Source organism: Tamandua tetradactyla (assembly GCF_023851605.1).
Source record: "Tamandua tetradactyla isolate mTamTet1 chromosome 16 unlocalized genomic scaffold, mTamTet1.pri SUPER_16_unloc_1, whole genome shotgun sequence".
Taxonomy (NCBI): domain Eukaryota; kingdom Metazoa; phylum Chordata; class Mammalia; order Pilosa; family Myrmecophagidae; genus Tamandua; species Tamandua tetradactyla.
This window is the reverse complement of record NW_027518248.1, coordinates 105,803-133,252: the sequence shown is the minus strand read 5'-3', so window position 1 is coordinate 133,252 and position 27,450 is coordinate 105,803. Positions and strand designations below refer to the sequence as shown.

General features: G+C 34.7%; 1 protein-coding gene across 13 annotated transcripts in view; it reads right to left on the bottom strand.

The window, feature by feature from the left end:
• LOC143672820 (GREB1-like protein) overlaps nt 1–23,384 on the bottom strand; it is a 40,552-nt gene extending 17,168 nt beyond the window's left edge. The window contains exons 1-8 of one of the 13 annotated variants that reach the window (XM_077147300.1): nt 21,545–23,370; nt 21,060–21,209; nt 19,975–20,242; nt 14,507–14,649; nt 14,184–14,299; nt 12,914–13,007; nt 2,964–3,123; nt 2,581–2,769 (exon numbers count right to left, since the gene is read on the bottom strand). In XM_077147300.1, coding sequence (XP_077003415.1) covers nt 2,581–2,769; nt 2,964–3,123; nt 12,914–12,943 — 379 coding nt within the window. In that variant the 5' untranslated portion in view covers nt 12,944–13,007; nt 14,184–14,299; nt 14,507–14,649; ... (1 more) ...; nt 21,060–21,209; nt 21,545–23,370. Of the gene's footprint in view, nt 1–219; nt 2,770–2,963; nt 3,127–12,913; nt 13,008–14,183; nt 14,300–14,506; nt 14,650–19,974; nt 20,243–21,059; nt 21,210–21,544 lie in introns of all 13 variants that reach the window. The other 12 variants (XR_013170056.1, XM_077147302.1, XM_077147298.1 and 9 more) reach the window with 12 other exon arrangements.
• Between the last annotated feature and the right edge of the window lie 4,066 nt (nt 23,385–27,450).

Genomic DNA, 27,450 nt, shown 5'->3' with positions numbered 1-27,450 from the left:
ACTGTGTCAAACTTTAGGGACATTCAAATCAATAGGCCATGCCCTCAATCATGAGGCTTACTCTTGTGAAGCTTATGTAGGTAGCATAGAAGCTTCGACTACTTATAGGCATCTCTAAGTCCTTCTGGAGGACCTCTGTTGTTGCTCAGATATGGCCTCAGTCTCTCTAAGCCCAACTCTGCAAGTGAAATCACAGGCCTCCCCCTATGTGGGACATACATGCAGGGATGAAAGTCTCCCTGGCAACATGGGAGTGGACTTCCAGCAATGAATCCAGACCCGGCACTGTGGGATCAACAATTACAACCTGACCAAAAGGGGGAAAAGAAGTATAAATAATCAAGTATCAGTGACAGAGAGAATTCAAATAGAGTCCAGAGGATAATCAGGAGGTTGCTCTTCACAAGCTTCAGGTAGATCTTGCTACCTATCATAACCTGACAACCCTCAACCATGACATGACCATTCCAGCCAATCCTAAAGAACACCTAGGGCAACAAATAAGATTCCACAAGTGTTCCAGGCACTAGAGTAAGTTTCATAAACTTACAACCTCCAGATGGGTCCCTAGTCCAGATAAGCCCTTAAACCTAGCCCAGCCTTTCCAGAACATTGGGTAGTTCCATCTCCCTACCCATATTAGTGACAGACACTTCCAATATCAAAAATGTAGAATTGCCATAGCCCAAACACCCACAAAGAGACATATGGAAAGCTCAAAGGTGATGCTGGAATTATACATAGAAGATAGGACTTAACAAATGAATATGAATGCTGAATCATTAAATTGGTATCTCTTTTAGTCACCAGTATTTTACAGTAGCTACAAGTAAAACTTAAAATTGTGAAACTGCAACCCTTGTCAAAGTCTGAAATATGTTCTACAACTAATTGTGGTGCTGTGTTGGAAATTTATAGCTTTATTGTATATATGTTATTGCTCACAAAAAAAGAAGGAAAAAAGTCAATCGTGGTGATAAAAAAGTATTTAAGTCTCTAACACCCTATAATCTGGAGCAACTAGAAGGAAAAATATGAGTGGATCGTATGGTTGCCCATGACAAACTCTGGGATCTGTCCTGTAACCACATATTGAAGAGGGCTTTGAAAAGGATTGCTTTTTTATTTCTTTGCTTTGTATATGTGTTATATTATACAATAAAAAAAGTTAAAAAAAAAACTAATGTAGATGATGTGGGAATCTAAGTATAGAACTACTATTTTCAGGTGGTCTTAGAATTTTAATCTTATACTTGTGTGAGATGATTCTTTGTTCTCAGAAAAATTTCACCTTCATGTTTTATCCTTTATTTTTTATTTTTCTGCATGGGCAGGAACCGGGAATCAAAACAGGATCTCTGGCATGGCAGGCGATAACTCTGCCTGATGAGCCACCGTGGCCCACTCTCCTTTACCTTTAAGATAAGTACTACCCTTTCTTTATATCTTATGAATTGTTACAGGGTAAGGGTAGTGTTCAAATGTTTTAAAATTCAAGAAGTATCTGCTGATCTGCTAGATTACTGAGTTTATTTCTTGGTGGGCACTGAACAACTTTCCATACATGGCTATAAATAATACCAGCGCCAGATAATCCAAAAGGCAAACTAAATACATTTGTAGGGCACAGGAAAAACAGGGGAACACCCCTCCCCATTTTTTCATATAAAATTTGATACTTCAAAACCAGCCTCTCAAACTTTTACTCCAGCTCTAGTTAAATCTCACTTTTAAACAAGATTCTTGATGAGATTCCAATGATGTTTTAAGCACCTGAGACTGTAACATACATACACCCTCTCTCCACCCAGTTTTGTACATTGCAACCTTTCTAGGTCCAGGTTGGTCTGGGAAGAACTAGTGTTTTTATAGTACAAGTTTTATACTTGTACTATAAATCTGGATAAAGTAGAACTCATATATTTATTAGGTTATGATGTTCAGAAAATTAAGTAGACTGTGCTGGTCAGAAAAGAGCACTGGATACCACTGAATGGAGGGAAGGGGGTGTAATTAAAAATCACCAAATTCAATGAAATGTTGCAATGCTTTATACAAGGGTTTTCTTATTAAAGGCTTGTTGGAAGAAGTTGATACTAATCAAGAAAATGGGATGACATTATATATATATACACATTTATCTTTTAGAGCGAAACTGGATGAATGTTCAGAACAAATGTACAGGTAAATATAAAACATCAGATATATCTATTATTGTTTTTGGAATGATGTAGAAAGAAGAAGGAGTAACACTAAAGAGATTCCTGAAATGTTAGCATTCTCACAGGAAGGACATGGTACAATAGAAAAGCCCTTTGCCACATATCAGAGAAGTCATGCAACCACTGTGAACTGCAGTCTCTTCATCTGTAAGACAGGGTGATAACACTTGCCATGGCTTTCTTACAGTTATATGCTGTGAAGTCATGGAATACAATGTGAGAGTAAGAGCAGAAGAATCCCTCCTCATTCCTTTCCATAATTACTTGTTTTTAACCTTAAATATCACAGGTAATGATTGGAAAGAGGCCAAACAATATTACATGGATTGGGGGGGAAAAAACCCAAACTGAAACCCACCATCTGTAGTGCAAGACCCTTCTGGGGCAGGTTTTTGTGAATAGGGAATTGGTGGACTATTTGAATCAGACATTTCTTCATCATCTTCCATTTCATTAATTGTTAGATTGTTAGAAAAATCTAGACTTCCATTTTGAGTATAGAATTTTACCAAATCTTTATCCAAATCCTCCACCTTGGGTTTTACATCTGGGTGAGCAACAAATCACAATTAATTTAAGGAAAAGATTTGTATGGAAGGACAATCATAGTTCTGAAAGACATCTGAGAAAAGGATACTAGCATCTTTGAACATTTAACCAATTTGTTTCAGAAATCCCCAGATTTAGAATCCCCACTTCATTTAAAAGGAGACTAGAAATTTGTATTATTGAGAAACTTACCTGCAGATGAGAAAGGATGCTGGTCAGGAGCCAAGTACAGCTGGGAAAAAATTGGACGTGGACCCACACTGCTACATCTGAGTGAGGCTTCTATGGAGTTGTGGAGAGCTTCCTCAAATCGAGCAGATTTCAGTTGCCCAGCATATGAATTTCCCATGGTCTACTTGTCCCCAGCCCCCCAAAGGAAAAAGAGGAAGAATGAAGGAGAAATGGATATAATTAGAGGGTTATATGTCTGCAAAGTACATATATAACTAACATGACCTATACACACACACACACACACACACACACACATATCTAGACAACTCAAAACAACTTGTACAAGTTGTCTGTTAATCACTTTTGCTTTATATGTTTATGGTCCAAATCCATTTCACAAATCCCCTATAAAGGATCTTGTATCTCAGAATCAAACAGTAATAAAAGGCTTTAAGGTAAAGGTTCTTCAACCAGTTAATCAAAATTGACCTGTCAATTGCGTAGCCAAACCTAGCTGACAATGAAGCCACACCTCTCCTCAAAGCTCGGGGGCTACCCAACCCCAATCCAACCTATCAAGTGTTTCAAGGTAAATATCTAATTACTTATGTCGCTTAGATTTTATTACTCTGGGAATCTAGATTTTTCTAGGAGAAAAAAGGAATCTTCTCTGCAATAGGGTGAAAGCTTTATGATAATTAATTTGACAAATTCCTGAAAGATCTGAGCTGTTCAATCTAAAAGAATACACATATATATTATCAATATTTATTTGAAAAACACGGTTTCTTTCACCTCTTCTGAAACACTACCTTATGTGTGATGCTCATGAAGCCATGATCTCTACCTCTTACCACTGTTTGTAAAGCACTTACTGGTCACAAAAATGTCCATGTATATTAAAAATAACTACAATTTATTGGGGATATTGTCTAGACAAACAATTCTCAAAGTACAGTCTGGAGTCCCTGTGACACTTTCAGGGGATCCTGGTGGTCAAAACTATGTTTATAATATTACTAAGACATCATTTGCCTTTTTCATTCTCATTCCCTCACCTGTTTGTAGTGGAGTTTTCCAGAGGCCACTCAATATGTGATATTGCAAAAGACTGTATGCAGAAGGTTCTTGTTTACATTAATAAAAAAATTGTTGTTTTTCACAAAATATGTTAAGTTTTAGTCAACCTAAACTAATTTTAAGTCTTAAAACTGGGTCTCAAACTACAATATTAGTAGTCAATAAGAGGGAGGGGTAATGAGTAATGGATGTTTGTGGTTTTCTTTTTTCTTTTAATTTCATTTTCTAGAATAATGCAAACATTCTAAAAGTGATTATTGATGGTGAATACACAAGTATGTGATGATATTGTGAACCATCGTGTGTGAAGATAGCTCAATACAAATATATAAAAATTAAATTTAAGAAGATTAAACTTTAAAATGGTAGGAAATATATTCTGAAGCAGCTAGAAGGAAAAATCTGAGAGGATCGTATGGTAGCCCATGACAAACTCTGAGATTTGTCCTGTAACTACTCATTGAAGATTGCTTTGAAAACTATTGCTTTTTATTTCTTTGCTTTGTATATATGTTAGGCAATTAAAAAATTGTTTTTAAAATTAATTAATTAATTTGGTAGGAGAATTACATGACACCTCAATCAACACAGGCTAACTTACAAAGATCTACAATGGGTTCTGCCTTGGTATGTACATTTTTGTTAACTCCTACAGCTCAAGGAAATCTCCATAGTGTCATTAACAGAACACAAACTTAAGGAACAAGTGGCTTAGTGACTAAAACCTAGACTGAGTACTTTACAATATTAAAATATAAAGTTTATAACAAAAGATTACAAGAGAAACAAGGAAATGGGAATATATTTCTCTTCAAAGGACATAGATAAAATTCCAGAAATCATCAACAAAGAAGGTGAGAGTTTGGACATGAGGGACAAAAGATTTTTTGAAAATTACCTTCAATATGCACAAGGAGATAAAGAAAATATGGAGAAAGTACTAATGATATGAGGAACACAATGATGTACAATATAAAAACCTCAAAAGAGGTAGAGATTTAAACACTTAAAAAAATAGAAGACAGAAAGGGGAAGAATGACTATTCCAATAAATCATGACAGAAAGCTTCCCAAATTAAACAAATCAATATCAACCCTGGCCATTAGAGAAATGCAAATCAAAACCACAATGAGATATCATCTCACACCCACCAGAATGACCATTATCAACCAAACAGAAAATGACAAGTGCTGGAGAGGATGCGGAGAAAGAGGCACACTTATCCACCGTTGGTGGGAATGTCAATTGGTGCAACCACTGTGGAAGGCAGTTTGGCGGTTCCTCAAAAAGCTGAATATAGAATTGCCATACGACCCAGCAATACCATTGCTAGGTATCTACTCAAAGGACTTAAGGGCAAAGACACAAACGGACATTTGCACACCAATGTTTATAGCAGCGTTATTTACAACTGCAAAGAGATGGAAACAGCCAAAATGTCCATCAACAGACGAGTGGCTAAACAAACTGTGGTATATACATACGATGGAATATTATGCAGCTTTAAGACAGGATAAACTTATGAAGCATGTAATAACATGGATGGACCTAGAGAACATTATGCTGAGTGAGTCTAGCCAAAAACTAAAGGACAAATACTGTATGGTCCCACTGATGTGAACCGACATTCAAGGATTAACTTGGAATATGTCATTGGTAACAGAGTCCAGCAGGAGTTAGAAACAGGGTAAGATAATGGGTAATTGAAGCTGAAGGGATACAGACTGTGCAACAGGACTAGATACAAAAACTCAAAAATGGACAGCACAATAATACCTAATTGTAAAGTAATCATGTTAAAACACTGAATGAAGCTGCATCTGAGCTATAAGGTTTTTTTTTGTTTTTTTGTTTTTTTGTTTGTTTGTTTTTTACTATTATTACTACTTTTATTTCTTTTCTCTATATTAACATTTTATATCTTTTTCTGTTGTGTTGCTAGTTCCTCTAAACCGATGCAAATGTACTAAGAAACGATGATCATGCATCTATGTGATGATGTTAAGAATTACTGAGTGCATATGTAGAATGGTATGATTTCTAAATGTTGTGTTAATTTTTTTTTCTTTCCGTTAATAAAAAAAAAATCAATATCAAGTATACCCATTGAAGAAGCCCAATGAACCCCACAAAAATGGTAAAGTTGGTAAGATCCATGCCCAGAAACATAAACTGTCAAACACCACAGACAAGGGCAAAGTTCTGAAAGACGTAAGAAAACAACAACAACAACGTGTTATGTAAATGACACACCAATAAATTTAAAAGCTTATTTCTTACCAGAAGCCATGAAGATAAGAAGGAAATGGGAAAAATAATTAAAGTGCTGAAAGAAAACATCTGCCAACCAATAATTTTAATCTGATGAGACACTTTGAAAATAAGGGAGAGAATAAGCTGTGGGAGTTAATTACCACTTAGACCTGCCCTACAAGAGAACATTGAAGGGAGTTCTTCAGACTGAAACAAAAGGACAACAGACAATGGATTAAAGTGAAATAAAGATAAAAAGGCCTCCACTAAAATAAACAAATGAGTAACTATAAGTACCACTACTGTTGTATTGTATTTTTACTTTTTCCTTCTTTTTACTTTTTATTCCTTACAGTTTCTAAAATGAAACAGCATAAAAAAGTAATGATAAATCTATAGCTTGGGGCACACAATATATAAAGATATAATGGAAAAACTAGAATGAAAAGATGGGAGAAAGGAGGGGTAAAGGGCTATTGAATGCATATGCTACCAAAATTAGGTTACTATCAAATCAAACATGACTGCTATAGATTTAGGATGTTAAATTTACATTTCATTGTTAACAAAATATATATATGTGACTCAAAATATTCCAATACAAACAATCAAATAAATATGAAAGTAGGCATTAATGAAAGAAATAAGGGTCAAAAAAAGGAGTTAGACCTACAAAGTGTGCCAGTTTGAAAGGATGTATATACCCTAGAAAAGCCATGTTTTAATCCTAATCCCATTTTATAAAGGCAGCCATTTCTTCTAATCCCTATTCAGTACTGTATGTTTGGAACTTTAGTTAGATCATCTCCTTAGAGATGTGACACAAACAAGAGGGGTTGTTTAGATGGATTAGGTGAAGATCTGACTCTGCCCATTCCAGGTGGGTCTTCATTAGAAGGTTTACTGGAATCCTTAAAAGAGGAAACATTCTGGAGAAAAGGGAGATACTGACAGAGCAGAGAATGCCACAGCACCTTGAAGCACAGAGTCCACCAGCCAGAGACTTTTGGAGATGAAGAAGTAAAATGCCTCCCAGGGAGCTGGAAAATAAGCTAGCAGATGATGCTGTGTTTGTCATCTGCCCTTGCAGCTGTAGAGGAAGAAGGAAAACACCTTCAGTGCAGCTGCAGAGGAAGCTAGCAGAGGATGCTGTGTTTGCTATGTGTCCTTTAAGCCAAGAGAGAAACCCTGATCATGTTAGCCATATGCCTTTCTACTTGAGAGAGAAACCCTGCACTTCACTGACTGTCTTCAATCAAGGTATCTGTATTAGCTAGGGTTCTCTAAAGAGACAGAATCACCAGGAAATATCTGCAGATATAAAATTTTTAAAAGTGTCTCATGTAACCATGGGAACATAGAGTCCAAAATCCACAGTGCAGGCTGTGAAGCTGACAACTCCCTCCAATGAAGGTCTGCAATGAACTCCACAGGAGAGGCTCGCTGGCTGAAGCAGGAAGAGAGCCTGTCTCTTCTGAATCCCCCTTAAAAGCCTTCCAGCGATTAGATTAAGCATCACTCATTGCAGAAGACATTCCCCTTAGCTGATAACAAATGCAATCAGCTGTGGATACAGCTGATGTAATCATGATTTATATCCTCATAGCAACAGACAGACCAACACTTGTCTGACACCACCTGGCCAAGTTGACACAGGAAACTGACCATGACAGAGTCTTTCCCTGAATGCCTTAGATTGGACATTTCATGGCCTAAAAATTATTAACTTGCAACTTATTAAACTCCCCTTTTCAAAAGCTGTCAAGTTTCTGGTATATTGCATTTCAGCAGCTAGCAAACTAAAACACAAAAACAAAACAGAAAAATGTCACAGGAAAGTCTTGGATTATCAGAAGCTACTTTAAACAAAAATGGATCAAATACACCAGTAAAAAGGCAAAGACTGGCATAATGAATAAAAAAGCATGAAACAACTGTATGCTATTTACAAGACACTCAACTTATGGTTAAAGACACAAACACTGTTGAAAGTGAAAGAATGGAAAAAAATGTCATGCTAATAGTAACCAAAAGAGACCTGGGGTGGCCAAATTTATCATGAGGTAAAACAGTTCAATTAAAAAACTGTTATAAGGTACAAAGGTCTAAATACTTATGAAGGAGACAATTCAAGAAGAACACATAATAGTTATAAACAAAGAAACAGATGGTTCTATATAAATAGTAGGAGATTTCAGCATACTACTTTTAATACTGGAGAGACCCTCTAGACATAAGATCAATAAGGAAAGAGAGGAGTTAGGGGTACTCTAAACCAACTAGACCTAAAAGACATTTACAGAACACTTCACCCCAAAACAGCACATCACACATTCTTCCCTAGTGCACCTGGATCAGTCTCCAAGATAGACCTTATATTACATCATAAAACAAGGCTCAAGAAATTAAAAAATACTGAAATCATGTAATGTATCTTCTCTGGCCACAATGAAAACAATCAATCAATACAGATACAGAAGAAATTCCTCAAATATGTGGAAATTAAAACAATATACTTTTGAAGAACCAATGGATTAAAGAAGAAATTAAAAGGGACAGTTGGAAATCTCATGACCAGGAATGAAAATGAAAAGACAACATAACAAAATTTATGGGATGCAACAAAGGCAGTGCTGAGAGGAAAATTTATGGCTATAAATGCTTATATTAGAAAAGAATAAAGAACTCAAAGAAGAGACATTATGTCACAACCAGAGGATCTACAGAATAAGAAGAGGAAACTAAAGTCAAAGCTAGCAGAAGCAAGAAAGCAAGAAAGAAATAGAGAATTTAGAAAATCAAGATAATTAACAAAATAAAAAGATGGTTCTTTGAAAATATCAATAAAACTGCCAAAACTTTAGACAAACTGACAAAAAAAGAGATGATACTATTAAGATATTAAAAATTAAAAGGAGGGACATTACTACTGACTCTACAGAAATAAAAATGATTTTAAAAGGATACTATGAAAAACTATATGCCAACAAATTAAATAACAGTGAAATGGATGAAACACACAAACTACCCACATTGACTCAGAAGAATTAGAAGTTTTCAATAGTCCAGGAACAAGTAAAGAGATTGAATGAGTAATCAAAAAACTTCCAACAAATAAATACCGAAGACCAAATGGCACCACTGGTAAATTTTACCAATCATTACAAGAAGAATTAACACCAATCTTGCTCAAACTCTTTTTACAAAATGAAGAGAAGGAACACTATCTATATTATTCTGTGAGACCAACATGACTCTAACACCACAGCCAGTTAAAGATATCACAAAAAAAGGAAACTAAAGACCAACATACTTATATGGATTCAAAAAGTCTCAACAAAATACTTGCAAATCAAATCTAACAGCATATTATAATAATTAGAAAACAATCCAGAGGGATTTCACCCATGTATGCAAGGGTGGTTTAACATAGGAAAATCAAATAATGTAATATGCACATTAAGAAAACAAAGGAAAAAACACATGATTATATCAGAGGATACAGAGAATGCATTTGAAGGAATCCAGAATACTTTCCCATAAATTACTCAACAAAATAGGACTATTTATTCTTAAATAGATGGGTACTTCCTAAACATTACAAAGGGCCTATATAAAAACCCACATCTAACATCATACTAAAAGGTGAAAGATCTAAAGCTTTTTCTCTAATTCCAGAAACAAGACAAGGATGCCCACAGCCATAACTGTTATTTAACATTGTACTGGAAGTTCCAGCAGAGCAATTAGATAAGAAAGTAAAGTAAGTAAATAACTGAAATTAAATAAATGAGTGAATGAATGAATGCCATCCAAATTGGAATGACAATAACAATGAACAGAATCAAATATGTCAGATTAAATTTAACTGAAGATATAAAGTGCTTGTACATAGAAAACTACAAAACATCGCCAAGAGAAACCAAAGACATCTAAATAAATGGAAAGATATTCCATGTTCAAGAACTAGAAGACTAATTATTGTTAAGATATCAATTCTTCCAAAAGCTATCTAAATATTCAATGTAATCTGAATTAAAAATTCTGAGTTTTTTTACAGAAATAGAAAAGCCAATTATCAAATTTATCTGAAAGGGTAAGGGGCCACAAATAACGTAAGCAATATTTACAAAGGAGAATGAGGTTGGGGGATGCATACTTCCTGTCTTCAAGCTTACTGCAAACCACAGTAATCAAAATTCTATGGTGCTTATGGACTAAAGGTAACAGTAATATTTTCATACTCTTTCATCAACAATAACAAATGAGCTACATCTACACTGAGTCAATAATGGGATAAGAAGGGATATGGGAGGATTTCAGCTTCTTTTTCTATTCTCTTTTCTGTGGTAATGAAAATGCTGTAGAATTTATCATGACTTGTATGCAGAACTCTATGATGATGCTGTGAGCCAGTAATTGTATACTTTGGATGGTTGGTTTGGTATGTTGATATATCTCAATAAAATTGCATTAAAAACTAACAAATAAAAACACCATGGTGCTGTCACAGAACAGAAACAAAGAATATAGAGCAAAGGGATCAAATTAAAAGCTCAGCTATCAACTCTTCCATCTAATGCCAACTGATTTTTGACAAGAGATCTGGGCCCCATTCACTTGGGAAAAAATGCTTTCTTCAACAAATGAGAAAAATGGATCTTCATATGCAAAAAAAAAGTAGGTAGATCCCTACCTCACATCATATACTGCAAAATGGATCCAAGACCTAAATATAAGAGCCAGAAATAGAAGCTCCTAGAAGAAAATGTGGGAAAGCATCTTCAGGACTTTGTGTTAGGCAATGGCTTCTTAGACTTTACACCCAAAGCTAGAGCACAAAAGAAATACAGATACATGGGATCTCAACAAAATTAGTGTTTATGTGTATTAAAAAGATTTCTCCACAAAAGAAGAAAACAAACAGAAGAGGGATATGGAAAACACACATCCACTAAGCACATTATATCCAGAATATACAAAATATTCCTAGGTTCAACAACCAAAAGTTAACAACCCTATTTAGAAAATGGGCAAGAGAGTTGGAATAGACATTTCTCCAAAGAATATATACAAATAGCCAAAAAATTATCTGAAAAGATGCCTGATATCATTAATCATTAGAGAAATGCAAATCAGCCACAATGAGAAGACATTTCACACCCACTGGAATGACTATTATCTTAAAAAAAAGGAAAATAAGTGCCAAAAGGATGTGAAGAAATAGGAACCCGTTCCATTGTTTGGTAATATTGTAACATGGTGTAGCCACTGTGGAAAACAGTTTGGCACTTCCTCAGAGAGGTAAGTGTAGAATTACCACATGACCCAATAATCATACTTCTAAGTATAAACCCAAAACAACTGAATGCAAGATTTGAACAGATATTTGCACACTGATGTTCATAGCAGCATTATTCAGTTGCCAAAAGATGGCAACAACACAAGCCATCCACAGATGAATGGATAAACAAAGTGATATATATATACACACACACAATGGAATACTATTCCATCTTTAAAAGGAATGAAATTCTGATACATGCAACAACATAAATAAACCTTGAAGAAATCATGTTGAGTGAAATGAGCCAGATACAAAAAGACAAATGTTGTATTATCTCATTAAAAGGAAGCAATTAGAATGAGCAAATTCATTGATGCAGAAATTAGAATTCATGTTACTACGGGCCTAGGTGGGGACAGGGAATAGGGAATTAGTGCTTAATTGGTATTGTTTCTGTTTGGGGCAAAGGAAAACTTTTGGAAATGGTGATGGTACCACAGGATTTGTGAATGTAATTAATGCCATGGATTTGTTGTGAATGTGGTTAAAAGGGGAAATTTTAGGTTGTATACATATTTATTAGAATAAAAATTGTAAAACAACCATAGGTTTGTACAACTGAAATGGTGAACTCTAATGAAGAGTAGGGACTTTAGTTAATACAATAATTATAGTAACATTGCTTCATCAATTTTAACAAAAGTATGACACTAATGCAAAGGTTAATAATAGGGAAAATTGTATGTATGGGATATTAAGAGGTACTCTAATTTCTGCATTTTTTTAAACTTACAACTTTTCAAATAGAATACAGGTATCAAAGAAAAAGCCTCTAAGAAAGGTTTCACAGACTTTGATGCAATAATGATGAAATTAATAAAAAGAAATACTGTAGCAAATATCTAGGCCAAATTTTAAAAATGGAAAAACAATGAGCACAATAATTCAAAGATTTTGATGCTGGTGCAGTAGATTAATAATGAAATATTCCAAAAACTGTCTAACAGGGTCATGCTAACCAGTTACAAGGAAACATTGTTATCATTGGAAAACAGGGCCTTCAATAGTCAGGCCCACCGAATCCCACATCAACGTGAGAAACAAGTCTCTGTATCTTGGTGAGAGGTCAGTTTACTGAAGATGCATTATAAAGGAATTAGAGGGAAAACTTTCCAAAACCAGTTCACAGTGGGAAGGGGTTTTGGGTTTTTACACCTCCTAGCAAAGAAATGGCAAAACTGAGAAGAAAGCAGAAAAAAAATTTAAGAACTAAATAAAAGTCACAGGAGTCATAAAATCAAGTAACGGCCACTTGCTCTGTTTTGTTTGGTCAGCATATCCTCTTACCTGGTGGGTCCTTTGATCTTTCTTGACCATTCAGGTATCTGATCTTGTCTTCCAAGAGGAAGAAGGCGCTGCTATTAGCTCATATAATTCATTCCTGCAAGCAGAGCAAGGGGGGGGGGGGTTTCCAGAAACAGAGAGTAAGTTTTCTTTTTGTTGACATTAGACCACCAACAACCTATTTCAGCAAGGACTTTTTATGCTTAAAATAATTCAAGGCTGCTTGAGTGAAGTGATTATACCAAATGGTTTTTTAGTTACAGAAGACTATTCTAAGCATTTTCCAGTTAAATGATTACAATGAGTACTTTTTTTTACATTTATCCAGTTATCAACAATGCACTCCAACAGAGAAAGGAGAAAGCATTCTGTGCAAGACTGGGGAATAACTGGTTATAAATGGGGAGAAATACAAAGGAAATGAATACTTCATGCAACTCAAAAATTCATTCCAGGAAACATGAAGTCCTAAATATAAACAAAGCAATAAAAATAGTGACATATGATTATGATCCTCGGAAAAGCAAAATATGAATACTTTCAATGGTGATAATAATATTTACCCTATGAAGGCATGTACTAGCACAATCCTCATTTTATAAATGAGGAACAAAGAGATTAAGTCAAATTGTCCAAAATCAGAGACCATGTATATGAAGGAGCTGGATGTGACCCCAAGTGATCTGGTGCCAAACTCCATGTTTTTACCTCTTGTGTTGCACTGCCTCTTAAGTCACATGGAAAAAAATAACAAAAAACCTATGTTCTCATCAATGTTTTGGAATTCATTAAAAGAAAATGCATCAAAAACAGGAGACAGATGCAAAATCATATTAGTGGAAAGGCATACAATAGACAAGGGATTAATATCCTGACAAGTGAAATAAAACTATCTACCAAAAAAAGAAAGAAAAATTTAAAGAGAAAAAATGGCAAAGGGCATATAGAAGTAACACAGAAAAAAACATAAAATAAAAACAGCTTATCCAATAAAAAAGGTCAAATATAGGAAAGTTCACTGCAACATTATTTGTAACAGTAAATAGCAGGAAGCTCATCCATACAGGAATGGCTGAGTAAACTAGTATATTCATGCAGTAAAATACTCCAAAACATTTAATGGAATGAGATAGGAACATACTGTAAAGCAAAAAAAACTTTGGATACATGAGGTTTAGTCAATAACAGGGTTTTGTTATACTACATCCCAAGTATTCCAGGGAAAGGACAGCACTGGGGTTGGTGATGTGGATGCCTCAATGAAAAACTTCACCTTCCTGCTCTGCCGTCCTCAGCACATCACTTTGTCCTTAGGTTCATCTCTTCAAGGTCGCAAAATGGCTGTACAAGACCTACGTTCACATCACATCCTTAGTGAACTTGTCAAGGCTAAAAGAGAAGGCATTACCTTCTTACTACCCTTTTTAAAAATGCAGGTATAATTTTTGCATAGAGTACTGTTTCGGTTTGCTAAAGCTGCCAGAATGCAGTATACCAGAAATGGAATGGTTTTTAAAAAGGGCATTTATTATGTTACAAGTTTACAGTTCTAAGGCCATTCATAAAGGCCAAACTAAGGCATCCAGGTAAATGTACCTTAATTCGAGAAAGGCCAATGGGTCCAGAAAATGTCTGTCAGCTGGGAAGTCATGTAGCTGGCATCTGATGGGGTCTTTTTCCTGGGGTCATTTACTTTCTGCATCTCCAAGCATCTGGGCCTTATGTTGGCTCTGTAGTTTCTGAGGAGTTTCAAAATGCTTCCTTTTTTAAAGAGTCAGTAAACTAATCAAGACACACCTTAAATGGGTGGCATCACATCTCTACCTAATCTAAAACCCACATCCACAGTAGTGTGCATCACATGGCCATAGAAACAATCCAATCAAAAGATCTCACCCACAACTGGGTGTGTCACATCTCAAAGGACACAATCCAAATGTTGATTCCACTGCACTGCATTGAATCAGCATTACAAGAAACATGTCTGCCCCTAAAAGACTGGATCAAGAAGAAGGACATGGCTTTTCTGGGACACATAACAGCTTCAAACGAGCACAAGAACCAATACAAAGCATCTCAAGTTTTAAGACTGTTGGCATTTTAAAAGCTTTCTTGAGGTACAATTTACATAATACAAAATTCACCAATTTTGGGGTTATTGTTTTAGTTAATTTATACAGTTGTGCATTCATTGAAACAACTCAGATGTAGAAAACTTCCAAAATTCCCAGAATTCCCTCATGTTCATTTTCAACTGAATCCCTGCTGCCATCCCTGGTCCCAGGCAATGACATCTGCTTCCTACCTCCATGGTTTTTCTTTTTAATAAATTATATCAATAGAATTATACAACATGATACATTTAACAAATGGCTTTTTTTCACTTAGCATTAGGGTTTTTAAATTTATCTATGATACAGCAAGTTTCAATAATTTAGTCTTCTCAATCTTTGTTCCTTTTGGATTTTTTATGCACAAGTTTCTGAACTGATACTTTTCCATTCAATGAAAATGGCCAGACTTTCTGTATTTCTGTATATTTCTGAAATCTGTATATCAGATTTCATGATATCCTACAAACATCAAGCAAGTATTGGTAGTTTTGGTTACCTATAAGTCTTTCATTCATCTTGCTTCTTTTAGCAACACCCTGGCTCCTTAAAAGTAATCTTATAGCTTGGGTTTTTTCATTTAACCCAGGAGATATTTAATAAGTTCATAATGAAAACTTGTAAGTGATCACATATCACCAGTTGGTTTCACTTTAATTGTTAGGTTCTACTGTCAGATCTTAGTGCCTAGAAAATATGATTTGTAGGATATCAGATTTCATGATGTCCCTGACAGTTTTTGAAACCTAAAAACTTTTTAAAAAAATTTCTTTGTTATTTGTTGAAAACATGTATTCTCTCTTTACAGGTTAAAAATACAGTCAATTTGTCTATCTGCCCAACTAATCAAGCATCCTAATGATATTCAACACTCTTCATCTTCTTTTATATGTTGTGTATCAAAATAGTTGATATATGCACTATTTTTAATGTCACCAAAAATAATTTTAAATGTGTCATATTCTCTGTCTTATCCTTGACTCTCTGCATTATCCATTTTGAAATATTTTGTATTAAGGCTATCTTTCCAAATGGCTTGTAATTGTGAGTAATAGATTGAATGTATTATGTAAGTTTTAAACACTGAGATTCATCAAATTTTCATCTGTTAATACAGTTCTGCATTTGCTATTTTAGTTTACATTTGTTATTAAAAATTTATTTTCTGTCCTATCTAAATATTGATCAAAAACAGTAAGATACATTAATTGTCTGATAAAATACAGATTCAACATCTCATGTTTTACACACAACAACTCTGGGTTCTAAATACAGTTGAGATAGTAATTTTTTTCCTCCTAAAAGAGAAGACTCTGAGACTTAGTGACATACATGGATTTCCCCAAAGCCTCATGCTTCTGCATTCTTCCTTTGTCTTACACTTCACTGCCCTGAAGATCAGCAGTATGAAACACTATAATTAGGGAAAACTTCCTACATAGTCACAAATTCTTAAAATAGACTCAAGGAAATGAAAAAGAATATACAAAAAATACCTATATATGAAGAAGCAAAATATATGACTAGATATAGAAGAGGAGATTAAATTTATTACAAATTCATTTTAAATTCTTGCCATAATGAAAAACCCATAACAGATGGCTTAATTTGCAAATTTCAGCAATATTTCATGACAAAAAATGCAAATTCTTATCAAACAATTACAAAAAATAGAAAAAGCATGAACACTCTCAAATTCTTTTATGATCCCTAAACCAAACAAACATATCACAAGAGAGGAAACTACCATCCAATATCCTTAGGAAATAAAGACACACATCTTCAAATAAATACAAGTGAACCAAATATGCCACCATATAAAAAGATTTTATATCATGAGCAAGGAGAATTGATTCCAAGAATACAGGGGCAATTAGCATCCAAAAATTCATTAGTGTAATATGCCATGTTAATAACATAAAGGATAAAAAACAGCCATCTAATGAGACACAGGAAAAGTATCTGACAAAATTCAATACCCATGCAGGACTTAGAACAAAAGCAGAACTCAAGAAACTAGGAATTGAATCAAACTCTCAAAACCTGATAAACATCATCTATGAAAAAAACTGCAATAGACATCATAATTAATGGTGAAACACTGTAAGTTTTTCCTTTAATACTAGAAATAAGAAAAGAATGGTTACTGCTACCACTTAAAATCAACATTGTTGTGGAACTTTTAGGCAGAGAAATCATGAGAGAAAAAGTAATAAAAGGCCTCCAGAATAGGAAGAGAATGGTTAAACTATCTTTTATTGCAAATGATGTAATCATATATAATGAAGTAATTCACAAATATACATCTGAAGTAATAAATGGCTTTAGAAAGGTCACATGATACAACATCAACATTCAAAAATCAATTTTTTATTTATATGCTACGAATGAACAATCTGAAAATGAAATCAATGAAACACCTCCATTCACAGTATCCTCAAAGGAAATAAATTAATGAAAGAAGTACAAGATACACTTCTATTTTCCCATTTGGTCAGGATGGAATTGTTGAGCCCACTGTGCCAGGATCAGGTGTAACTGATAAAATATCAGTGGCAGAGAGAGTCCAAATAGAGTCCAGAGGCTACTCTCAAGGTTGCTCTTACACAAGCTTCAGGTAGAACTTGCTATCTGTCTTAACCTGCCAAACCCCAACCAGGACCATTCCAGCCAACCTGAAAAACACCTACAGCAATATATAAGATTTCACAAGGGTTCTATGCACTAGAGTAACTTTCCAGAAACCTGCAACATCCAGGTGGCACCCAGGACCAAATAAATCCTGAAACCTAGAGAGCCCATCTTCTCCAAAACATCAGATAGTTCCATCTCCCTACCCATATTTGTGATAGACCCTTCCAACATGATAAATTAAGAAGGGGTGAAGCCTACACACCCCTAAATAGAGGAATCAAAAGATCAAAGTTGATAGTGGAGTTACACAGAGAAGATAGGATTTAACAAATGAATATGAATGCTGAATCATTAAATTAACATCTCTTTTAGTCTCCAGTATCTTAGAGCAGCTAGAAGTAAAAACCTAAAATGGTGGAACTGTAACCCATGTCAAACTCTGAAATATGTTCTACAATTAATCATGGTGCTGTGCTTTGAAATTTACTAGGTTTTTTGCATGTATGTTATTTTTCACCAAAAAAGAAATAAAAGAAAGATGACTATGATGATAAAAGAATATTTAAGCCTTCTAGCCACCTATATTCTGGAGCAGCTAGAAAGAAAAATCTGAGAGGATTTTATGGTACCACATGTCAAACTCTGGGTTCTGTACTGTAACTAATTGTTGAAGAGTACTTTGAACACTATTGCTTTTTTATTTCTTTGCTTTGTATATTTGTTACACTATACAGTAAAAAAGAAGAAAGAAGTACAGGAGTTGTAAACTGACAACTACAAAACAGGGCTGAATGCTGTCAAGGATATAATTAAATTGATACGGAAACAGTATTCAAGGATCACAATAGCAAATAGTGTTAAGAACAGAATACTCCATAAACTGATTTAGAGATTTGATCACAGAACTGTCCTCAAAGTTGTAACAGTCTTTTCTTACAGAAATTGACAAGCTGACCCTTAAATTCATATAGGAATATAAATAAAACCTGTAACCAAAACAAAAAAAAAAGATAAAACAAACTGGCAGACTCACAGTGCCTGAATCTAACTGAATATGAAACTACAGTAACAAGGACATTGTAGCACTGACATAAAAAAAGATCTATGTCATGAATAGACAAGAATAGATAGACATGGAATAGGCATGAGTGTCCAGAAATAAAATTTTCATTTGTGATGAAGTAATTGTGACAAAGACACCAAGAAGAGGCATAGGGAAAGAATAGTTTTTTCTCCACATGGTGCTGGAAAAATTTGATGTCCATATGCAAAAGGAGGAAACTAAACCCCTATACCACATCATATAAAATTGATTTCAATTGGATTATGCACCTAAATGTAAAAGCTAGCACTATTATATTGTGACCTCAAGCTATGTAATGATTCCTTATACACAAGACCAAAGCACAATCAGTAAAAGAAAAATTGGTAAATTGAGTTTCACCAAAATTAAAACTTTTTATTCTTGAAAAGACACCATCAAGAAAATGAAGAAATAAGTCACTGACTGAAAGAAAATATTTGCAAATTATATATAATAGAATTGTCCGCAGAATATGTAAAGAACTCTTACAGTTGAACAAATACCCCAACATAAAAAATAAGCAAAGATCTGTAAAAGATATTTATGTAAAGCAATCTACACATTGCCAATAAGCCTAGGAAACTATGCTCAATATCATCATTCTTTAATGAAATTCAAATAAAAAAGTGAAATGCTAATTCACACCCAATAAGATGGCTTTAAGCAAGCAACAGACCCTCATACATTGCTACTGGAGATATAAACTGGTGCACTCACTGGGAAAAATAATTTCTCAACATGTTTCTCAAACTGTTACATATAGAACTATAAATAGGACCCAGCAATCCCAACTATTTAAACATAAAACCTGAAAACCTATGCCCATAAAAAGACCTGTACAGGAATGGTCATAGCAGCACTAATTATAGTAGCCAAAAAAGTGGGAGAAACTTAAATACCCATCAACAGATGAAAGAAATTTTGAGATGTTACATATGCATACAATGCAATACTATTCAGCAATCAAAAGGAATGAAGTACTGACACACGTCAAGGAATAAGCAATGGTAATAACTCACAGCTTATTAGGAAAACATATCATCAGAGAGGTAAGAATATCCCTTCTCAAATTCAGCTCCCAGAAGAAATTTTACTTTAAGGTTTGCTGGTGCCCTTGTCAATACTTACAGGGGATTTTAAAGTAGTCTATTTCCAATCTCACAGCTACACTGTTGCCTACTCATTCGTCAGCAATCACAGCACCCAAATCCAATAGCAAAATCTAAATGTCTTACCTACAACACAGAAAGATGTTCTCCATTTTTCTTTCTGGGGTCCAGCTGATGTGCAGAATGTGGACGAATTCCATGCTGGCAGGGATGTTTCTATGGACACATGCACATGGGCTGCTGGAGACATTCATAGGAATGTTTGTTCAGATCACACTTAGTTTTGTTCCTTTCCCATTCTGCTTTCATGGGTCCTCCAACAATCCTCAGAAACTGGAAGAGACATGTTGCTACTGTGGAAGTAATGCCCCTACAGAAGCCGATTGAGAGAAGCCTGGAATTAAATGGGATACTTGTTGTTAGTCCCTAAAGAAAATTAAATCAAATTACCGATCTGAAAATACATCAATATGATTGACATTAAACCTGTAACAAATCAAGGGTGAGCTGTATGCCAACTAAAGTTACAGCTTACGGTGCTGGAAATGAAAAGGCCGCATTCTCTATATGGTCCAAACTACTCATGGGTTTACTAAGCAATTTCCAGGAGGTTCATGCAGACAGGGAAAGTTCAGTTGACCACAGAACTTAATTTGAAAATTGACATGCCTTTTTAAGTGTCTTTTGGCTTGAGCCATGAATTGAGTGTGGTTATTTCCAAGAACTCAGAGAAGATTCAATACACAATGAATTGAAGGAGACATACTCATGATCATCTTAACATATGCAATAGAATGTAATTTCTCACATTTTTATGTTATAAACTCAAAACCCATTTTGGAAGTAAAGCAAATCTAACATGATTAGTAAGATAGATAACAGATAAGCTTTGTCAGCATCAACTAATATGCTCCAGTCTCACTGCCATTAGGAGTGCAAAAGAAAGTCACAGAGGCCAAGAATATTCATGATAGTTCTGGAAAAATACTCAAAGCACTGACACAAGAAAATAACTATGGAAACAGAGGCAAAGTCACATTTTCAGATGATTTCACTGTATGTCTGAGACACATGAAAATGAAAAACAAACAACAGAGACAGCCAAATACAGCATTAGTCTACACATCTCAAAAAGATTCCACTCTATACACAATTCAGATGAAAATGTCTAGGAGACAGATAGGATATTGAAGAGTAAAATGGGAAATTACCACTGAATGGAGGAAATCTTCCAACTCGAGAAAAACTCAAAATTGAAATGCTGACTTTTTTCGCCCACATTATTTTCTGAAGTTACTTCAATTAGTCTAGAATGTTCCAAGTATTTTCTCATTAAAAGACACGGACAGGCGAATTTTTTTCTAAAAGAAAAGCAAGAGCAAGGAAAATTCTTAATACATGCCAAAGAAAGGGCACTAATGAATCACAATGATGGTGAGTTTTAGAAACTGATGAAAATGCCATTTATAACCCCCCCAAAATTAAAAGGAGACTCACATCAGGAATAATGTTCACCACTATGAATTATGCAAATTCTGTTTACTTTGTATTTTAGATTGGTCTTAGTGGAAAACTTACATACAATGAAATCTTAAACTAAAAAGAAGTGGGGGGAGATTATTAATTATTGATATGTGAGATTACTGACGTGCATTAGTAGTGAGGTGTACAACCTGTAAAATGATTGAGTACTTACAAGCAAGTTGTCCCAGACGTAGCAAGGAAAAGATCTCAGACAAAAACGCATTACTTTCAAGCCATCCATTTGGGAAAGTTTGGCTCTCTGGACACGCACCCGAAGGGAGACACTCAGACTTCGACAACACATAAGACCCGAATATCCGGCATGATTCGAACAAGCTCCTAAACCACCTAAAATCCAACAGGAGAGCTCCTGCTTGTTCCTGGTACTGTGCTTTTGAAAGTCTCCTTCCAAAACACAGAGCTGGTTTCCGTACACCCTTCTGGAAACAGATGAACGCAGACGGAGAAGCGTCTTCCGCTAGTAAGAAGAAAATGGCGCTTCTGCTCCGTGGAGGCGCATTTATAGACGCATATGCAAATAAGGTTTCTGGAAAGTCTAAATCTGATTGGATTAAATGAAATGCTAGTCTGGAGCTTAAGCTTGATTGGATATTGCTACAACCAGCCCCAAACCAATAAAAAACCAGCAGGTTGAGAGCCTCTTCCAAGAGTGTTTTGACAACACCACTTCCTACAGCACATTCATCCTTATAGAATACAGGTTCATAGTTTTCAGAACTTTTTGTTTTTAGCCAAGTTTCGAGGAAATGCATAGGAATACAGGAATATACTCATACAGAAAAATAACAAGATCGTGAAACAGTATTAGCCTTATGAGATGGAATGGACTATGTGATTACTATTGCAAATCATTCTGTTTTCTTGCATTCTTTTTCCTTACTACTAGATTGAGTTTCTCCTTCCTAGGGTGTATTAGAATAGGAGATCAGGGGAAAAAAGTGGTTGCTTGGTTGTTCATGGAAAATTCAGGATGTGAGCCTAGAACTCTAGTCATGGGTTCCCTGTGGCTTGGAGAAAATTGAGTGAATAATTGGGACAATAGAAAAGAGAAAGTTTGTTAGTCTCTAATCTTAGGTGAAGGACCAAAAGAGAACAGAGGATGCCAAGTGATCCTAGGATTCCAGTCTCCAGGAGTCACTCAGTTTCAGCAGATGAGCTTCCTGTTCTGTGTGGTAAATCACTAGTGAACCCTTAACAATAGGGAAGCTTCTTTCCCATAAACTCTTTAAAACAAAGTGGCTGAAAATACAATTAATATCCTTTAAGCACAATAAATATATCTAGAAGTAAATTTGCAAAGAAATAAACTTGTAAATCTTATATAAAGAAAACTTTAAAAGACTTCCCCCAAAAAGACAAAAAGGATGAACTTTTTTAATTGGATGACTCAACATCCTATAGATCCCAATTTTAACATAATCTCATATATTTTATGCAATAAACAAAGGTTCACAAACAAAGAAAACCAGGTGGACATAAATATATGGAAAGATGAACAACTTCACTCACAGGTAAAAATGGGAATGCATACTAAAACTACAGAGAGATAAATCTCATTCATCAGATTGTAAAAATCCCGTTCATCCTGCTGGAGATACTGTGGGAAAACAGGCAGTTTGTACATTTCTGTTGGGGAGGCAAAATGATATCAAAATGATGTACAAAATACCTAGGCATTAACCAGAAATCCAGGAATCCCATTTCTAGGAATCTACCCTGTAACAGAATTCTGCAAACATGACACAGCAAATAGGTTCAAGGTTATGGCTTATTTATCTAACAAAAGGCAGGAAATACCACTAATGACAGTAGTTGAATGGCAGGAGTTGGAGAATCAGGTAAAAGTTTTCCTTTACCTCACTCAAAAAGTTGTTAAGATGAAGGAAAAGATCTAAGTTTCTTTTATCTGGTGATGGTCATGATATAGTGGGGTTGTGAAAATTAAACAAGGTGGAGAAAAATGCATATCAAATGTTACTTTACAAGTAAAAAGGGATCCCTGTACATTTTACACATATTTTAAAAATGAATTAAATGTAAAAATTAAATGTAAAAAAGCAAACTCTAAAATTGAAAGCAAATTAAACTGAATTAATCTAACTATATGGCATATTGGTAACATAACCACATAGAGAAAAAAATTATTTTATGTGACTTTAAAACACTGGTGGGATCACTTCAGTGGGGTTTAATTTATATGTACCAGACATTCAAAGTGTGATAATCCAGATTTTAGAAACTACTTGAAAGCATATAAAAATATAAAAGACTTTCGATTGATATTATGGTATAATGCTACTTGAAACAAAAATTTTACGAAATGAGGACAAGAACTTGATTATCTTGAGGTTAATCTCAAGTGTTAAAATAGACCAGAGTTCTAACAGAATATTAAATCAAATCCAGAACTTTATTAAAGGATAATACATTGTGTCATTCAGTGGTTTATCCTTAAGTGCACATGTACTTAAATATTTGAAATTTGTTGTATTTTATTATATTGAGATGAAAGAATTGCTCAATCTCAATGATTGTGAAGCTAGTATTGCTAAATGAATATCTATTTCTTCTATCACCTATGTAGAATGCATAAAAAGGAACACATATGAAATCTGTAGGAACATATGATAAAGGATTTATTTGTAATATATGAAAAATTAGATTATTGCATATCATTTTGGAGGATTTATACATTCAGGTAGAAAATAGAAAATAACAGTTTTGATGCAAATTATTCAGATAACTGAAAACAGTATGTAAGAATATGTGCCTACATTATCTAATATAACTTGTATGGTCAGCTTACTTGAACACCATAATTAATGGACTCTCAAATAGGGCTTGAGATCTTGTTGGTTTCTACAGGTTAGTGTGATGCCCTGATGTATGCATCCCAGAGTAATTTGGACAGAGAATAAAAAGGTACTTGGGGGGCTGGGGAGAAAGAGGAAATATTCCACTACCCCATCTGGGGAATTCCTGATATTCTCACAAGAAATGGAGACAATCAATTGAAGCTTATTCCTGCTAAAGAGAAGCTAAGCCTACTGATAATTAAGCTTATGAGTCACCCACCGAGAACCTCTTTTGTTACTCATATGTGGACTCTCTCTCTAAGTCAGCTTAGCAGGTGAAATCACTGCCCTCCCCACTACTTGGGACATGACCCCCAGGAGTGTAAATCTCCTTGGCAATGTGGGACCTGACTCCCGGCTTTGAGCCAGGACCTGGTGTCATGGGAATGAGAAAGCCTTCTTGACCAAAATGGGGACTAGAGAAATGAGACAAAGTCTTAGTGGCTAAGAGATTTCAAACAGAGTTGGGAATTTATCCTGAAGATTATTCTTATGCATCATAGAGATATCCCTTTTTAGTTTGCAGTGTATTGTAGTGGCTACAGGGAAGTACCTGAAACTGTTGAACTATGTCCCAGTAGCCTTGATTCTTGAAGAAGAATGTATAACTAAATAGCTTTTACAATGTGACTGTGTGATTTTACAATGTGTCTGATGCCCCTTTTATACAGGGTGGAAAGATGAATAAAATATACATATATAAGGATAAAAAGTAAATAAATAATATGGGGAGATAAAGGATAATAATTGGGGACACTGAATACTGTGGGTCAAAGAGAGGGAGGGGTAAGGGCTATGGAAGGTATAAATTCATTTTTCTCTTTGTATTTCTTTTTCTAGAGTAATGCAAATATTTAAAAATGATCACAGTGAAGAATACAGAACTACATGATGATATTGTGAGTCACTGATTCTATGATATGGTTGGACTGTACATGTATGGATATTTCTCAATAAAAATATTTAAAAAAGAATATGTGCTTAAAATTATTAGATAAGGATAAAAGTGAATGCATATATTTCATAGAAAATGGAAGGCCTTTTAAAATATAAAAGGCATTTTTGTAAAGATTGACAGAAATTTACTTCAGAATTACAGATTTGTGTTCTATAAAAGTTATGCAGTATAAAGTCAGTTATGTAAATATTCCCTATTTTAATAATTTTACTAAAATATATTTCATAGCAATGAGAAGATATGTTATAGCTATATGCACAAAACTAAAAGTTTCAAGATCCATTGCTGAGTGAAAAAGAAAACACATCAGACAACTAACAGCTCACATGAATGGAGTGCTAACACCATCCCATTTAGTGTTCTGAAGCTCTTTACCTATAATAATTCAAGGAATTCTCTAGACAACCCTGTCAAGGAGTTGTAAGTTTTCTCCATTACACAGTTGAGTTCAGAGAAGAGAGAAATTTTCAGTGACTTGCCCAAGGTCACCACATAGGAGGAACTGAGCTAAGATGTGCTCTTACCCCCTGTTCACTTCTTCCCTTCCACTAACAGTGTCATTTGCATATCTATTGAACTGTTTATTTAGCATCTATCATGTGCCTGGCACTATTTTTGATACCAGGAACTCACTGATGATCTAGATGACATTCAAGGGAGCTCATACTTAATGAAGGAAACAATAAAACAGCAATATAATTTCAAAGAATGCTAAGCATTAAATTTTGCTGATGTTAAAACTGATGCATGTATGCAAGTTCATGAAAGTTATACTGGGTGAAGTGTTTAGTTCTAATTAGAAGGAGGAGAGTTGATTGAAGTTTCCCAGGAAGAGCCATAATTGAGCTAGGTCTGCAGGAATGAGTCAGTATCTGCCATGTGCAGAAAATCACAGGTTTCACCCAAGAAAATTGAAGACCATCAATGGCTTTGGCATTTGATGTTAGGTAACCTCTTTGAGAAGAAAGAGTGGCCCAGTATGACAATAAAATATGCAACATGGAATAGGGAGATTGAAACAGATAACAGTTGGGAAACAAATAATGAAAACTTAGTGTGATGTACTCAGGAGACAGGAACTTTGGGGCTAAAGAGATATCCAAAGATCCTAAGTAGGAGAGTAAAATGGTCAGAGGTATGTTGTAGAAGGATAAAAGTGGTATCCTTGTATAGACAGACTGTGGTGAGAAGACTGGAGTCAGAGGAAACACATCTATCTTGTTTGCAAGGGATACAAGATTGAGTTATAAAAGTCAATTTTATCTACATATACTAGTACTACAATTAAAATTAAATTAAATAAACAATTCCATTTATAGTATTATAAAAAAACAAAATACTTAGTATGCTAAGGGAGAAAAGGGCAAGATCTGTAAGTTGATAACTTTGTACCCTTAGCACAACTATGTATAGTTGGCAACTGTACAAAGCATTATGAAGAGAAATTATATAAGACCTCAATAATTGGAAGGATATGCATGCTCATGGATTGGAAGATGAAACACTTTTATGATGCCATTTCCCCCACACTGATCTATTAATTTAATGGAAATCCTATAAAAATCACAAGGTGTTTTTTGTAGAAACTTAAAAGCTGATATTAAAATTGATAAGGCAGGGAAAAAACCTTGAATATCCAAAAGAATTTTGAAGGAGAAAAACAAAGTTCAATATTTTACACTCCTGATTTCAAGACTTACTTGAAATGATAAGATCCAATAAATACACTGTGGCACTGATGAAAGGAAACATATAAGTAATTGGTACAGTGTAAGGGCCCAGAAACAGAAATACACACATATGTGGAAAGAATACTTTTCTCAAGAAATGGCACTGGAAAACTATACAATCATATACAAAAAAAAGAGAAAGACAGACAGAGAAAAGGAAGGAACAAAGGAGGGAAGGAAGAAAGTAAGGAAGGGAGGGAAAGAGAGGGGAGAAGGGAAATCTATGGGAGGGAGGGAAGGAGGGACATATAAACAAATAATCCTGGCCCATAATGCTCAGTATGCAAAAATATATATATATATATAAAACCAGTAACTAAAATAAGATATAAAGTTGGGAAAATTATATAATAAAACTTTGCAGAGATTATGTGTGGCATTGAGTTAGGCAACTATTCTGAGATTGGCAGAAAAGCACATTTCATAAGATAGAAAATTAATATATCAGAATTTATTAAAATTAAAACTTTTGCCGATCAAAAAGATTCCATTAAGAATGATGCTTCATAACAGA